The sequence below is a fragment of the Pyrus communis genome, chromosome 13 (assembly GCF_041283825.1).
Source record: "Pyrus communis isolate YQ-2024b chromosome 13, ASM4128382v1, whole genome shotgun sequence".
NCBI classification, from domain to species: Eukaryota; Viridiplantae; Streptophyta; class Magnoliopsida; order Rosales; family Rosaceae; genus Pyrus; species Pyrus communis.
In genome coordinates this window covers 13613423-13631315 of record NC_142577.1, presented here as the reverse complement: position 1 = coordinate 13631315, position 17893 = coordinate 13613423, and the positions used below count along the sequence as shown (strand labels likewise).

General features: G+C 36.8%; 2 protein-coding genes across 2 annotated transcripts; one reads left to right on the top strand and one right to left on the bottom strand.

The window, feature by feature from the left end:
• The first annotated feature begins 240 nt into the window (after positions 1-240).
• LOC137744518 (uncharacterized) lies at positions 241-4736 on the top strand. The gene is made up of 2 exons (XM_088682429.1): positions 241-3495; positions 4193-4736. Exons 1-2 carry the CDS (start codon positions 1153-1155, stop codon positions 4196-4198), a joined length of 2349 nt encoding a protein of 782 aa, XP_088538555.1. The 5' UTR covers positions 241-1152; the 3' UTR covers positions 4199-4736.
• A 5223-nt stretch (positions 4737-9959) lies between these two features.
• LOC137737488 (mannosyl-oligosaccharide 1,2-alpha-mannosidase MNS1) lies at positions 9960-17524 on the bottom strand. The gene is made up of 14 exons (XM_068476983.2): positions 17202-17524; positions 17001-17048; positions 16736-16888; positions 16500-16612; positions 16166-16231; positions 15851-16022; positions 14830-14919; positions 14503-14627; positions 13717-13782; positions 13378-13486; positions 13196-13294; positions 11749-11829; positions 11505-11675; positions 9960-10636 (listed from the first exon to the last, which is right to left on the bottom strand). Exons 1-14 carry the CDS (start codon positions 17388-17390, stop codon positions 10394-10396), a joined length of 1725 nt encoding a protein of 574 aa, XP_068333084.2. The 5' UTR covers positions 17391-17524; the 3' UTR covers positions 9960-10393.
• Between the last annotated feature and the right edge of the window lie 369 nt (positions 17525-17893).

Genomic DNA, 17893 nt, shown 5'->3' with positions numbered 1-17893 from the left:
TTAGATAAAACAATCTTCTGCGGGAAAGACCCTTATTTTCATATGCTACAATTGAAAAATATTATTGTTAATAAGGAAAATTAATAGGACATTTGTGTGCTACTTTGTGGTGTGCTTTTAATCCTATCAAATTTTTGGCGCCGTGTCGCCGGGGATTGTTATTTCTAATTACTTATTTTTTATTGTTTTCTTTTCTTGTCTAATTACTGTTTTTTTTTTTTTTTTTTTTATTTCAGGTACTCTTCGTAGTATATGCGTACTCGAAGGTCCAAGAGCATTGATCTAGCTTCCTACGATCCTGAGGTTGAACGAACATTTCGAAAGCTTCGAGGAACAATCAAGCAAAAGCGTGCATCGGTGTCTTTACCACCATCTTCTCCACCACATTTGAGTCCGGAAGAGGAGGAAGAACCACAAGAAGGCATGGCTGATAACCGGACTTTGAGGGAGTTGGCAACGCCTAATACGGATCAACAACCATTGTGCATCACATATCCAAATGCAGAAGGAGGATTTGAGCTTAAGTCCGGCATGATTCACTACTTGCCTAAGTTCCATGGCTTCTCAACAAAGGATGCCAACAAGCATCTCATGGAGTTTCATGTGGTATGCTCGGGAATGAGACCAGCCAATGTGGATGAGGAGCAAGTCAAGTTGAGGGCATTCCCATTTACATTAGAAGCTAAGGCAAAGGAGTGGCTTTACAATTTACCTCCGGGATCAATGAACACATGGAACCAGGTGAAGCAAGCATTCTTGGAGCAATATTTTCCGGCCACAAAAGCTGCAAGCATAAGGAAAGACATATGTGCAATCCGACAACAACATGGAGAGCCCTTTGGAGATTACTATGAGCGATTCACACATTTGGTTGCATCTTGTCCTAATCATCAAATTTCAGAGCATCTTTTAATACAATATTTTTATGAAGGATTGTGTGGTACTGATCGTGCAATGCTTGATGCAGCAAGTGGAGGAGCATTCATGGACAAGACACCAACAAATGCTAAGGCATTATTAAAGAACATTGCTGGCAACACATGACAATTTGGAGGGAGATATGAGTTACCTCTTAAGAAAGTTAACGAGGTAAGTGCTAACTCTAGTATTGAATTACAATTAGCTAACTTGACTAATCTTGTGCAACAGGTTATGGTGGCTCCAAAACAGGTGTGCGGTGTTTGTTCAATGATGGGACATGCCACAGATATGTGCCCTTCGTTAATGGATCAAGGTGGTCTTGAGCAGGCTAATGCGTTAGGAGGGTTTCAGGGGCAACAAAGACAAAAGTATGATCCATACTCCAACAACTATAATGCAGGGTGGCGCGATCATCCACACTTAAAGTGGAACAATCAAGACAACGGACAACAATCTATTCCCAACAACTATAACCGTCCACCTGGCTTCTTTCAAGCAAGACCACAGACACCATTTCAGCCTCAACAACAACAAGCTCCAAGTAAGTCTCTTGAGGATTTAATTGCTTCTTTAGCTAACTTTACTCAATCTCATCAACAGAAAACAGACAAAGCAATTGAAAACCTTGAGCGCCAAATGAGTCAGTTAGCAAGTTTGATGGGGCAACAACACCAACCAGGAAGGTTGCCTAGCCAAACCGTGGTGAATCCAAATGCGGAGCAGATGAATGTTGTGACTTTAAGGAGTGGAAAAGAAGTTTTTGAGCAGCCAAGGATGCAAAAGAGGACTAGAAAAGATACAAATGAGCAAGGGGAGCAACAAACCAAAAATCTTGAGCAAGATGAGGGTTCAACAGAAACTGAAAAGTCTCCTAAAAATACAGAATTGAACAAAAAAGATTCTGATAAGGTAAGTAAAGAAGTTCAAAATTCATTTAACTCATGTGTCCCTATTCCTTTTCCTCGTAGGTTTATGAAGTCTAAGAAAGAGCAAACTGATAAGGAAATCTTGGATACTTTCCGAAAAGTCCAAGTGAACTTACCTCTTTTAGATGCCATAAAACAAGTGCCCAAGTATGCAAAGTTCCTTAAAGAGCTTTGTACGAACAAGAGAAGATTCAATGATAAAAAAACTGTGGCATTAAGCGAGGAAGTATCAACTGTTTTGCAGAGAAAGCTACTACCGAAGTTGAAGGATGATGGTAGTTTTACCATTCCATGTGTAATTGGAGGGAAAGAGTTTGGGAGAGCATTGTGTGATCTGGGGGCATCCATCAATCTGATGCCATATTCAGTGTATGAATCACTAAACCTTGGAGACTTGAAGGAAACAAAGGTAGTAATCCAGTTGGCAGATCGTTCAAATAGATATCCCAAAGGCCTATTGGAGGATGTACTTGTGCAAGTGAATGAACTTATTTTTCCCGCTGATTTTTTTGTTCTTGAGATGGAACATGACCCTATGCCTACTGTACTTCCTCTTATATTGGGAAGACCATTCCTTAGAACGGCGCGTACGAAGATTGATGTCTACGATGGTACTTTAACCATGGAAATTGATGGAGAAAGCGTCAAGTTCAAAATCTTCAATGCTATGAGGTACCCTAGTGATTTTGAATCTTGTTTGTCTATTGATGCGTTTGACTATTTTGTGCAGCATTGTTTTAATGAAAGTGTAGGACAAGACAATTTAGAAAAGGCGTTAGTGCATAGCATTACACATGGAAAACTTAATTATTCCGAGCACATTGAAGAAGAATTAATCCAGACAGTGGCAGCCCTTGAGTCTCTTTCACCAATTCGTGGTAAGTTTTCTTCCTATTTTATTTCTCTTTCTACTTCTAACGAAAAAATTCTTCCTTCGGTGATTCAGGCACTCAGATTGGAGCTTAAACCGATTCCTGAACATTTGAAGTATGCATTTTTGGGAGAGGATGAAACATTACCGGTCATCATATCATCACAACTCACAGCTGAAGAAGGGGAGAAACTGATCCGGGTACTGAAGGATCACAAAACTGCTATAGCTTGGAGCATTGCAGATATCAAAGGTATAAATCCAGCTGCATGTATGCATAGGATTCTACTGGAGGAAGGTGCAAAACCTACAAGGGAAGCTCAACGCCGTTTGAACCTACTCATGATGGAGGTCGTCAAGAAAGAGGTTATCAAGCTTCTTGATGTTGGCATCATATATCCTATCTCGGACAGCAAGTGGGTGAGCCATGTTCAAGTAGTTCCGAAGCGATCTGGAGTCACAGTTGTTAAGAATGAAGCTAGTGAGCTAGTGCCTACACGTGTGCAAAATAGTTGGAAAGTCTGCACAGACTATCGGAAGATAAACAGCACCACACGCAAGGATCACTTTCCAGTTCCATTCATTGATCAAATGTTAGAAAGGTTATCTGGTCATTCTCATTATTGCTTTCTTGATGGCTATTATGGATATAATCAAATTGCAGTTGCTCCGGAGGATCAAGAAAAGACGACTTTCACATGTCCATTTGGCACATTTGCATACCGGAGGATGCCGTTTGGACTTTGCAACGCCCCCGCCACATTTCAAAGGTGTATGGTAAGTATCTTTTCTGATATGATTGAGAAAATAATTGAAGTGTTTATGGATGATTTTTCAGTTTATGGTGATTCTTTTGATACATGTCTACATAATCTGTCCCTAGTTTTAAAACGTTGTCAAGAAACTAATCTGGTCTTAAATTGGGAAAAATGTCATTTCATGGTTTCACATGGATTAGTTTTAGGGCATATCATATCTGAAAATGGAATTGAAGTTGATAAATCTAAAGTAGAACTTGTTAGTTCTTTACCTCTCCCTACTACTGTCAGGGAGGTTCGTTCTTTTCTTGGACATGCAGGTTTCTATCTTAGGTTTATGAAGGACTTCTCAATGATTTCTAGACCCTTGTGCCGTTTGCTTCAAAAGGATGTAACATTTGATATGAATGAAGAGTGTGTGGTAGCATTCAACAAACTTAAGGAGTTGTTATCCACGGCTCCTGTGATCATGCCACCAGATTGGAGTTTACCTTTTGAGTTAATGTGCGATGCTTCAGATTATGCTGTCGGTGCAGTTCTAGGACAACGTGTCAACAAAGTACCACATGCCATCTATTATGCATCACGAACACTCAATGATGCACAATTGAATTATTCAACAACAGAGAAGGAGCTTCTAGCTGTTGTATTTGCTTTAGAAAAATTTAGATCCTATCTGATTGGAACTAAAGTTATTGTGTTTTCTGACCATGCAGCTTTGAAGTATTTACTCACAAAAAAAGATGCAAAACCGCGACTCATTCGATGGATACTTCTGCTTCAAGAGTTTGACTTGGTGATCAAGGATAAGAAAGGGAGTGAGAATGTTGTAGCAGATCATCTTAGCAGACTTGTGCACTCAAACATAGAGGAAGATTTCATCCCTTTACGTGAGAGTTTTCCGGATGAGCAATTGTTTTCATTAAAGGTTACTGACCCTTGGTATGCAGATATTAACAATTACAAGGTCACCAAAAAGATTCCGGATGATTTTACACGTGCTCAGAAAGATAAGCTTGTCAAAATCGCCAAATACTACGAGTGGGATGATCCTTATTTGTGGAAATATTGCCCTGATCAATTGATTAGAAGGTGTGTCCCTGAATCTGAGTTTAAATCTATTCTAACTTTTTGTCATTCTTATGCATGTGGCGGCCATTTTGGAGCAAAGAGGACAGCCCTTAAGGTGTTAGAGAGTGATTTTTATTGGCCTAGTTTGTTTAAGGATGCGTACGAGTTTTGGGCAACATGTGATCGTTGTCAACGAACAGATTTTATTAAGACTAACATCTTTGCAAGATTTGGGACACCTAAAGCAATCATTAGCGATGGAGGGAGTCACTTTTGCAATAGAACATTTGAAGCGTTGCTTAGGAAGTACAATGTCACACATAAGGTGTCTACACCTTATCATCGGCAAACTAGTGGTCAAGCAGAAGTATCAAACCGTGAGGTAAAGCAAATTTTGGAGAAAACTGTGAGTTCTAGTAGGAAGGATTGGAGCATGCGCTTGAACAATGCATTGTGGGCATATAGGACTGCTTATAAGACTCCTATTGGAATGTCCCCATTTCGGTTAATTTATGGGAAACCATGCCGTCTTCCAGTAGAATTGGAACACAAAGCTTATTGGGCAATCAAAGCCTACAACATGGACATGAGTGTTGCTGGACAGCAGAGGAAGCTTCAATTGAATGAGTTAGATGAAATCCGGAATGATGCATATGAGTCTAGTTGAATATACAAGGAGAAATCAAAGGCATTTCATGACAAGATGATATCAAGGAAGAGCTTTGCCATTGGACAAAAAGTTCTTCTATTTAATTCTCGCCTTCGGTTATTTCCAGGTAAGCTTCGTTCTCGATGGGTTGGTCCGTTTGTTATAACTAATATTTTTCCTCATGGTGCAGTGGAAATCCAAAGTGCAAAGACCAAAAACGTGTTCAAAGGGAATGGACATAGACTCAAACCATATTACGAGTCTTTTGCGGAGCATGATGTGGAGGTTGTACCCCTCCAAGAACCAGCTTCCCTTGAATGATTACTCTTGGTACCGTCCGGCTGCGGACAAAAAAGCAAGCGCTTATTGGGAGGCAACCCAATATTTCTAATCATTATCTTTTTATGTCATTTTCAATTTTTCGTTTGTTTTGTTTTCTGAGTTTTCTTGTGTGCTAAGCTGAATTATTTCTTTTCTTTGTAGGAATCTTTGGTTATGTCCACCCTTGGAGTTGATTACAAAATTGAAGTTTGGAGGTCATCACTTGATTTTATTGCAAATTGGGGAAGTTTTCAATCCAAATGCTTTATTTTGTTTCTTACTATTTTATTTTATTTTTATTTTATGCATTATTGTGTTTTTTTGATATTGAGGACAATGTCCAGTTTAAGTTTGGGGGTAAGGATTGAAAAAATGACCAAATTGAAATTTTTTGTCCCTTTGACTAAGAACTGGTTTAATTTGTTTCCTTGTTGTTGCTTTTTGTTTTCTTAATTAGTTTTGTTTACCCTAAAAAAAAATAAAAAAAAAAAAGAGAAATTTCTAAAAATGAAAAATCCAAAAATAGTCTTATTTTCTTTATTGTTTTGAATTAGATTTTTGTTAGTTTCCCGACCCAATGATATAACTGAATTGAATTTGAACCATGGTGATCAAGAACTTAGTAAGCATGTATTGTGTGAAATTCCTTATTCTCTTGTTAGCTTTGTACATGTTTAATCATCTTTGAAAAACCAAAAGCACATAGCGTTGTTGATGTGAAACTAAAGCATGATTTAAAGCTTCATATGTGAACATAGTGACCATATACAACCTATGTGAGTTTTTGAGCCTATTGAAAGTGTGTGCATTTTTCATACACTCATATTCTTTCATGTGTGATGAACTTATGTGACTTACATCTCTAGAACTTGTGTAGCGATCATTCGAAATGTTTGTCATTGATTGCATGAACTTGAAAAGGATAGAGGCATTAGGTTTATCACCATGGCCCAAATAAGCATGTTTCCTAAAGAAAAATGATATCATTAGATTGCCAATTTGAGCCGTATATGTTAAGCCTTTTATTTCTTATCACCAGATATGTCTACGTTTATACCTTAAACATTTTTCCTTACCCTTTCCAAGCTAGCTAGTGAGCAATGTGAGATTGTCTTATGAGAAATGTTTGTGAAGTACTTTGAAGGAGTTTGGCAAAAGAATAAGTGTGGGGGTATTTCATGTTTGTATTTAGTTATGTGCGAAAATTAGGTTTTCAAACAAAAAAAAAGAAAAAAAAAAGAAAAAAGAAGAAGAAGAAGAAGAAGAAAGAAAAATTATATACAAAGCAAATAAAAAGTTTAGGGTTGTGATTGGAGGTATTAGTAGAGTGGTTGGAGAGCTTGAGTTCTTATAAATCTCAACAAAAGAATTGCTTGCAATGTAGCTTGGAACTTGTGTTTACCTATCCTTTCATTTCTATAACCCTCTCCCTAAGCCTTATTACAACCAATAAAAGTCCTCTTGATTTTAGTTTTGCAATTATGATTGTGGAGATGAGATCTTTATGCAAGCTTATGGTAGATCTTTCACATTTGATTCTTTGAGCGAAACACGTTAAACTAAACATATATGTGATTGAGTGGATGTCCCGTGAGAAGGCCACTAGTTTGCATGTAGTGTTTTAAAACAAAACTTGAAATTGCATTAGCATGGCTATTACACACACTACACTTCAAGGATGATTAAAAGGTCGCTGTTAACATTTGAATAAGGAAGAGAGCTTGAATTAGCTTGTTTGGTGCTTGCTAAGGTTCTTGATGATTCGTTTTCTTGAATGAAATTCTATAAGGGTCACATAGTGGGGAGCTAATGTTTTTCATGTTGCTACTTTTTCATGTTTTCTTTGTTTTCGAGGACTAGCAAAAGCTAAGTGTGGGAGTATTTGATAAGCTCATATTTATATATATATTATATCAAATTCACTTGTCTTTTCTTAGTTAGTTCCTTATATTTTTGAGTTATTTACTTTGTTTTTGTGTTTTGTAAGATTTGTCAAGCAAAGAAAAGAAAAATAACACAAGTGGAATTTTAAGTAATAAATTTGTCAAAACTGCCTGTGCAGGTCAGCTGACTTTGGAATAAAGTTACGGACAGCTCAGAATGAATTAGAGAACAAGGCTTATATGCTTGGAAAGCTACGGATGTCTATTTTATGGAGCATTTCACGGATTGTTAATATCATTTTTCTAGAAGAAGTTATGACCATTTTAACACTGAAAAGTTCCCAAGAGGCTGAGCAGTTTGTAACTGACAATAAAACATTGATAGCAATAAATCCAATAATTCTAGCAGCCAAAACTGATGCAATCAAGAACAAACCAGCTGACAGGAAATGGAATTAAAGATGAGGATTAAGAGGGAGTAATTGGCATAAAGGCTACCCAAGGAGTTACAATTGTTTTACATTTCCTCTCACTTATTGTCATCACTAAATGGCTATTAGTGGGTGAGTTAAGGAGAAGAAAATGAGGCAGCAAGAATTGGTTTAAAAGTAGAGCATTGGGGAAGGAAGTAAAGGAGAAGAGAGCCTTAGTTGATTTCTTTCGGTTCTATTTTCTCAAACTCATGTCTATCTTTTGTTTTAACTTAAGAATTGTGTAATCAAATTTTTAGTAGTTAGGGGCTGTTTGAAGCCCCGAATATGATTGCAAGTTTGTTATGACATTTCGTTTGAATTACTTTTATAATGGATGAAAATTGGTTCACTACTTGTCTCATTGATGAATTTTTTATGTGTTTTCTATGGATGCATACTTAGTAAGCATATCTAGGATTCTAATGCTATGAATATGTGTGTGTCTGCCCTTGTCGAATGAGGACCTACATATGTTCTAGAATAGTACTTGTTAATTGCGATTAACATGTGAACCAATTTCTAGGATAAGTAAGACAACGCCAATACTTACGATGCCTTGTGATGACTCAAACTCTTTTCATTCTTAATGATTTCTACTTGTTAAATCTATGAACACACCATTCTAGATTGCATGTTAGGGAATAAGTTAAGTTGAAAACGCCATTCTCTTAACATACTACATAAGAAAGAGTAATAGGTTGAGTTCTAACATTGAGCCAACTTAAGCATCTTCATCCGGAAATAGAAGGAATTTGAATGAAACATAACATTTTTGCATGATTATTTGGTGGTGGATAGCTATTCCCCTAACTTGTTTTTCTTAATTTGCGAACTACTTAAAATCTGTTGTTTTTTTTTTTCTGTTTTTGTTCGATTTAATTTAAATAGCAAATCAACTCCAAAAATCCTAAAAATTTGTGTGAGTGTAGCTCTGTGTGTCTAGTATCTGCATATAAAATTTCGTAGACTTTAAATAAGTGTAAGTCAGTCTAATAATTATTTTTCGGTGGCTGGTCAGTAGGGACAGCAGCCCAGTTTTTGTGACATTTTAAGTAGTTAGATAAAACAATCTTCTGCGGGAAAGACCCTTATTTTCATATGCTACAATTGACAAATATTATTGTTAATAAGGAAAATTAATAGGACATTTGTGTGCTACTTTGTGGTGTGCTTTTAATCCTATCATAATCACACAACAAAAATAAAAAGAATAAAAACCCCATATGCACGAACCCAAATTCGTCCGAATCAACAAAAAATTGAGATAAAAACTCACATGAAATTGTTGTAGGATGTAATTGAGTTCAATAGAAATCAATTGGTTGGGATCTGGAGCCCCATCGTGCACAGATTCGTCTGGAAATTCGCTGAACAAGTCAGAGTGAGTCGCCAAGAGAGAGTGAGTTGGAAGAGACAGTGAATTGCAAGAAGAGAGATAGAGAAAGAGGTTTCTGAGAGAGAGGGGGAAGGCGAGGTTTCGAGGTTTCTCAAATGGTTGTTCGAAGCAGACCTGAGATGATTTCTGAGAGGGAAGGTGATGAGGTGCAAATGGTTTATTCAATTTATTTCTCAGAGTGCAAAAAGATTAAATGAAAGTACGAAAACCACTTCTATTTATTTATTTCCGTTACAAAACGATGATTTGTGTTTTAGAGGGTCCAGAAAATCTCCTCTGAAGTACTTCGTACATCATTCCTTTTCAGATTGTTCCCCCTTCCTATATTGAATGTCTTTCAGATCATATAATAATAATTGTACACTTTTTGGCTCCGGTGGTATGTAATATTCATCCTGATTGGACACTTATTTGGTATTATAATCCGCTGATGATGAGACAATGTCAACAATCAAACATAATGTTTGTTAACTCACACATCCATATACCCAAAAAATGATTACATAAATGCAAGTGGTTGATTATCAACTCAGTGCGTTCCGGATTTAAACTCTTGCCCCTTCCGATAGTGTTTGCTCACACTTGATTCAGCATACAATGTAGTTAACCGGATGTTTATTACATGGCATCCTTATAAATTTCTGATCCTGAGATGTAGATCTCTGCTACTACAGAAATGTTTGTACAAAATTCTAACGGAAATAGGACCTTCAATTCAAATTTTCTCCGAAGATACAATGCTTATGGCCAAAACAAGATCGTTTAAATGTAAGGTAAGAGGATATATTTAGGGTTTATATGGGAAAGAGATTCAAGGCTGAAATAACATCATGTGCCTTGGCCATAGCACATTGTCAGCAGAGAAAAATACAGAGAATTTGAATCCATCCTAATATTTCCAATCTATTGTTACATACCAAGCAGCAACAGGAAGACGGTCCCCATCTGTTTCCAGCACAGCCATTTCACTGTCACCTCTCGCAATTGGCTTGCTCGACTGCCTTCAGTATCAAGTTCAAGCAACTAATGCTGTTGAATACCCAAACACAGTTGAATATGGCCGGGATGTTATATATGGTTGAAAGGGGGACCCTGAAGGACTTGAAGTTTATTAAGTATGGGAACTAAGTAGATCCTGACCGTCCTTTCCTGCCTTGGAATGTTTCAGGTAATCTGTCTTGTTCAGTTGTACTATCACTCTCTCCACTAGCATGTCGATCCATGATCCTTAGAGGGTGTGCTTCTGTGTTGAATACCCATTCATCCAAAGAGATGAATGATGGAGGCGAGAATAGGAGATAGAGATACTTGAGCGTTTCTGCAAGGAAGAAGCTCTGCATCATATCATCTTTCTCGCCTGTACTCACCTGAGAAAAATTGAATAAAAGACTTCAGCCAAATATTGATGTATTCAAGTATTCAAACATAGACATATTAGGAGAGACTCCCAATTAAACAACTTGGCTACTCATTTTGGAACCACATCAAGATATATGCCACGGCCAACTGATTTAAAACCCAGTCGCAGAACTGTATTCGGTTGATATTTCAATCCTACTGTAAACCCATAATATTTAACACCAAATAATAGCAGACTGTTCTTTGGAGAAGAAAAACAACGTGCATATCTAGTGATCTCTAAGCAGGTTCTTTGTTGACAGTTGAAACAAAGATGATTACATTAAAGCAAGTCTTCAAGTGTGGAATGCTCTCTATATGGATCAAGATAGGCATGGGCCCCTAACAATTTTATATAACCTGACCTGCCCCAAGAATGTCCCTGGTTCCAATAACCTCTCAATAGGGATACGGTGAAGCTAGTTGCTGCCTAAGCTTAAATACTAAAAACGATGACATGTCAGGTGTGGAAACCTCATTCAAACTGACCAGCCTGAGAAATTGCAATCTCAAATTTGAGCATGCAACCCAAAACTTAATACCTAACTTCAGAGTCTACTAAATAGCACCCACAGTGCACATATATACACTTAATGCCATGGGAGTGAAGAGTAGCAAAGGGTTCAGCTTTAATTTGTTTCTGTACGAGCACAGTGGGGATGCAGTGGGAGGCAACTGAATAAAGTTTTCAAAACGAAAATAATGTTGTCACAAGATGATGAAAATGATTCATCACGTGAGCCATGACTCCAAGTGTGTGCGTGTTTGCGCTATTGTACCTACCTCAAAATTCAAAGAGAAAATAACATAAAAATACATTTAATAACATGTTCTTACATCTTTCAGCCCACTGTATCCTGAATCTACTCTAGAGTTGTTTTCAAATGCTTGGAAAATATTCCAACCCCATTCTTGGTAAGTTTTGTTCCCAGTGAAACGCCATAGGTAAAACAGTGACTCAATTGTCTCTGGCCTCAAAATGCTCCACGATGTTCCAACAGTCATGTCCTGCATAAATTTTCTGATATCAAGTTATAATTATCTACGACATCTGGAAAGTAAAAGAATGGAAGTATAAAACCTGTCCAGCTGGGAAGAAATAGTTCTCTCCAGCCAATTTTGTACGAGTTCTCTGGTAGAAGTTATAACATGTCCATGCAAGCTACATAAAAAATTAGTTATTCACGAGATTAGCTATTTCATATGTGATAAAATAATTGTTTGACATTTAATGATCCAAACTTGAAGTATAGGCTGAGAAGCTGCGAAACTCTGTTTGCTTACAATCTGAAAGCAGGTTGTCTAGTCTGGGTGGTTAATAGATAGTAGATACTGTAACTTCGGTGTTCAGTGTTTGACTTCATTCCGAAATGGAATCTTTTATTCTAACTCTCAGACAAAAGTAAGACCAATTTCAGTAATGCTTGATGATCCAAATTCCAAGACATAAGAGTGGAGTTTACCAAGGTATGATAATGATGCACACTTACTCTCCTGTTTATGCTGCCAATCTTCTAATCTCCAGTCCACTACTAGAGAACATTTTATCCCCATCTCTGGGCTTCTATAGAAAAATCCCTCCCTAATCCATGAAAAAAGTTTCCGGTTGATTCTGCTATGTACACAGCCTTTCATGGACTTCTTAGTATTAAACTAAATTACTGTTTTGTTTTGTATCTTATCATCTGATCCCAAACCATTACTGTTTTAAAAGAAACATTTCAACTTTAGTGCTCAATTTAATCTTTGTGCGAGTCTCAAATATAAGCAATACCTCTTACAATGTTTATGCAAGATAGGGCAAAAACTTATTCTATTAACCGATAAGAACAGTGGAGCACAAGAAAGAGCTTCAGTCTTTAGAACACTGCATTATAGTTTTTAATTCAATATATTTTTGGTTTTTATTTTCAGTTTTTGGGGTGATAGGATGACTATTAATCAGGTGCTTCTCGTGTTCTAAAAATCCCCGCCTACGCGCTAGGTGGTTAGCCACAGCCACGATTAATCCCTAGACGTTTAAAAAATAAGAAAGGGTGCCTATACCTGCCTAGGCACTCGCCTAGCCCGTCGAAACTACTTTAGGTCGCGACTCTCACTTAGACAGAAAATAGATAACTTCCATTTTGCATTTTATTTTTTCTACAAATTGTAAGAGACTTTTTGGATACTTGGATGAACACTCATTATATGTTTGTTCCCCATGTATTCAATATGTTCTGGTATTTTATAATCTGTATGTCATTCTATTTTGCAATTTATGAATTCCGATAAAATTATATATTTGTTTATGTATAAGTAAACATTTATTTATATATTGTATAATAAATTTGGCTAAAGGTAAAAAAAAAAAAAAAAAAACAAACCACCTAGGCCTAGACGCCTAGGCTCTAGGCCCCGCATAGATGCTAGGCCTCTGCCCGCCTAGCACCTTTTAGAACCTTGGGTGCTTCGAAGCTTGCATGCATAACAGGCTACACTAAGCCTGCTCTAGCTAAACATGACATCAAATACTTTCTGGTGTGTACCTCTTCAGCAAGGGATAAAAACTTTTCAGCTTCATCAGGGACATAGCCAGAAGATCCTAAAGCTAACATGCCAGGAGCAAAGCAAGCTAACTCATCCATCTGCATACACAAAGGCGACACATCCCTTCAATTTTTTTTCACAATGTATTTGGCAAACAATAATCTGATAATGAACACACTACCTTATCATACAGTGAGTTTCCAGTCTTCTCACATATATATGCAAATGAGGATGGCGTCGTCCTCCGAATCAAGCTTTTCAGACCTTTCATTGACGTCTCCCACATTTCTCTAATTCCAGTATTCATAGGCAAAGATTTTGTCACAACAAATATTCAACTAACTGCCTTAGATTACATTAACAAAGGCCATAACATATCATCATAAGAAATGAGGAAAGAGCAAAGGCAAAAGAGTGACATGCGTCACCATTACTAACGGGAAATGTTGATAACAGGGTGCTGAACTATGTCAATATAATTTATAAAATTACATCATACTGATGTTCTACAGCTTCTCACCTGTAGTTCTTTACTGCTTCAGTTTTGTTCCCTTGTATCCAAGCCTTAAGTAAATATTCATAAAAACTGCATCCAAAAAGACATTCTGCAAATCAATTGGCCAGCCATACATGTGGATATAACATTATCAACCCTCCTAAAGTTTCCGGGTAAATATATTTTTTCAATTAATCAGATAAATAATGGGCTATTGGGTTTCCTTTCAATACGTTGTACATTTCCACTAGTTTCAATATAATTTTTGTTTCTTATCCAAAAATAATAAACGTAGAAGAAGATCAGATATACAAGGCCAATATTATTTATTTAAAGAATTGGATTTTAAATTTCTAATCTACTAACAATTTGTAAACAAGAAACACGAAAAAATTCTAAAAGATCATGACATCTGAAACTGACAAAACCGTCATGGTGTTCTAAAATGAACCTTTTAGCAGACAAAATCCATACTGTGATTTCATATATTTCAGCAACTAAAATTGTTCAAAATGAACGGTTTTCCTTCGCAACCCAAAACTTCCTTCAATAGCTCGTATTCAGGTTGCTAATAGAAACCTCTATCAATAATCATTCAATTTCAAGTCATAAAGTAGAATACAAATAATAGTCCAAATTATTATATTTAATTCACAACGTACAGTTTCAGGACTGCAGATCAGGGAACTAAGCGCTAGCTTGAACTAGAAACATAACTGTGATTGCCTTCCTTTAACATTAATTTGAAGTCATACCTATCATCCATGACACTAACCAAATACAGATTACAGTGATGTTTAAGTTTCATACCTATCACCCATGGCACCAAATGTAATTTTTGAGTATGAAGTTTCTCCAGTGAGAGGATTGATATATATGGGAAGCAATCCATCAGTGGGGAATATTTTATGAAGCTCTTTGATGACATATTCCACCTGATATCAGCATGCAAACAATTCATAGAGAAAAGGAAGCAAAGATTTATGTCTCAGTCATTTACAATTTCTGTGCAGTCAAAAGAAATTAAACTGAGATGGGAATATTAACAATGATGCCATGGTACTGATAATTCTTTTCATCAGATAGGCACATATATAACTAATTTCTGAGCTACATTGTTAAAACATTAAAGAGCACCTTCTGCTGGTACTTGGGATCTTTCGTCCTTTGAGATAGAGCAATAAATTCAAGCTGCTCTGAACCAGCATCTGCCAGAATACTTTTTCCCTAGCAAGAAGAAGTATATAAATTCAAAGAAAGATAATGTATGATGCTGTAAATAGATACTTAACCGATTCCAGTTCGATGCCTACTTCAACATAGCAACATACACTGGTTGCAACCCTTGAACACAGACATCACAATCTACGTAATGCCAAGTGGAGATGTAGTAATTCAGAGATTACAGAAGTTCAGGAATTTTTCTCATAAAGAATTCTCTACTGTCCTATAAGAAAGAGAGCATGCTAGAACAGTTAAGGGAATTTACACAGCACATATATAGTCATGAAACACTCGTTGAAACATTTATTTCTTTTTACTAGCCCTTGTAATGAAGAAATGCAGATCAACTTAAAAATATACACCCTCACCCCTAAGAAGATGTACAGCAGATATATCAAACAATGTGTAAAACATGTTTTTCATTATGAAGCATTAGACTGATTTCATATAAAGAATAGTTTTTCACGTTAGAACTTATCATAATAGTCTTTTTTTATTGACAGAAAGATATTGCTATGAAGTTTAACAGTTCTAACTTGTCTAACAATTCGTGATAAAAGGAGTAGAGGATAAAAGGAGTAGAGATCACAGGAGAAAACAGCTCAACTATAAGCAGTCTAATTAGCAAAGCACACAATCGTTGATACCCTCTATCAAATCAATTCATAGTTCAAACTCACAATAGAGTCCCCATTTAGCCTGGGAAGAGGCAGCATAAAATACAAAGCTGAACTATTACTTGAGCATTCTTTAATCTTGTAAATTTACTCAGTTGTTAATAATCAAAACTACACTTTTAAGATAAATAAATATGAACAACTTGATGGTTTGACTTAAAAAGTAAAAATGTCAAGGGGCAGAACAAAGCCAACGATGGCCAGGGAAGAACAGTGTAAGAACACCCATCACAAACAAAAAGAAGCATGGAACTCACCCCTGTCCACCGAGGGTTCTTGGCATCCCCATACATCAAGTTTATTATGTTATAGGGGATTCCGGAAGGTGTATTCCATGCAGGAAGCAACCTATCTGCAATATCTCTTGCCTTTTCAAGGAAAATGTCGTCATCAGAGAGATCATACGCGCTAAGAAGTCCGCCTATAACTCTATAATCAACAAAAGTAGCCACAATAAGAGTCAGTCACTGGAGATGACCAGGAGAAATGGACTGAAATATTCGGGAATTTGTGAGAAAAGAAATAAGTAACATAGTAATTATGAAAAACACAATTAAACCTTCTAATGCAACCTTATGGTTGTCTCAAAAACACTAGCCTCATAATTCTTGTTGAAATTCAATGAGTTTGCAACCCACCTGCAATTATTTAAGATCAACAGTATTAGTCATCTCAAAACAAACCTAATCCATAAAGTAGAGCCTTAACCAAAATAACTGATACAATATTACAGCTAAGACTAGTTGAGAAAAAAGTAACCAGTCAAGAAAACCATTTGAAATTACAATTGCGTTTTCACAATCTAAATGTGTATTTTTACAGTTACATATTTATGTTACATGTCAGGCATGCATATGGAGAAACTACGATCTATGGCGAAAACAAGTAAAACCATTAGAAACTCACTCTCTAGCTCTTTGGAATTGCTGGTCAAGACCCATTATATACAATGTATCAAGAGAATCCACTAGAGTTGCACCAAGGCCGCCAAAACTATCAACGGAATTTCTTGTCTGTGGCTGTTTAGAATGAGTGCTAAGTTGTTAGAGTTGCAGTATTCCAATCCACTAATAAGCAAAGCACAAGGGACCCGCAGAATACGCTTTTAAATGTGGTACATGAAGCATTACTAATAAGCATACCTTGAGTTCATCATGACCCCATGCATACATCTCGTAATAAGTCCAGGCATGAATCATAGCATCTTTAACCGCCCTTCTCCGTTCGAAATTGAGAGGATCATCATCTTCCTCAACAATGCTCCAACCTCTTAAATGCTTCTTCACACTCTCTAGCTGCGATTTTCAATTTTCAACCAAATTACGACCCACAAAAATCACAATGCCGAATTCAAATCAATTCTACGACACTCTTTAACTTCTAGAAGATATTACAACTGCTCTTTACCTGATTCTTTAAAGTTTTGAGTTCCTTATTCAACCTCGACACCGCTACCTATCCAAATAAAAACCCCAGAAATCACACATTTTCCATTTTTCACAAAATTACTCGTTAATTCGATTCAAATTGATGCATATTGCTGCATGCATTCTAGTAAATAAAATGATTCCGAAAATAAATTAAACAGTTAGTAAATGAAAAAAGAACCTGGTGGTCTCCGCTGAGCGATTGGAGGGCAGAGAGCAGCCATGTGAGGGCGACGAAGGAGAGGACGATGAGTGGCAACAGCTGCGACCTCTTCAGGTGATACCGCGGGTGAAGATATCTCCACCATCTCCGCCACAACGATTGCGACGGCAGTGATGAGGGCGAAGAAGATGATGATTTCTTCCGCATTTTTATTTAATTTTTTAAATAAATAAGAAAACCAAAAAATAGAAAAAAGAGAGCGAGTGAGATTGGAGGGAGAAATGAGGGAGTTTGATTGGTTGCCAAACTGGGAAAGGAAAGGAACGGAAAAGTCGTTGGTTGGGTTTTGAAGTGGGAAAAATGGTTGTTGCCGTAGTGAGTCTACGTGGACTGGGCTGATTGTCGTGGGCCTTACCAGACCCTGAACCGGGAAAAGCCGTTTGCGATTGTTTCTGTCAAAAACTTTTGTTAATAAGCGTTTTAATTATGACTTATTATTACGGTTTAGTGATATTTATTTTCACTTGTAAGTGAGAGGTCTTAGGTTCGATTTTTAACAAAGGTGAATTTGAACCACATTATTGCTAGCCCATTATGAAGCTAAGTCAACCCCTCTCCCTTCAATGTAGATAATATCGTTTGTTCAAAAATAATAATAATAAGCGTTTTAATTAGAAGCACTTTAAATAAAGATAATGCTAGGTAATCAA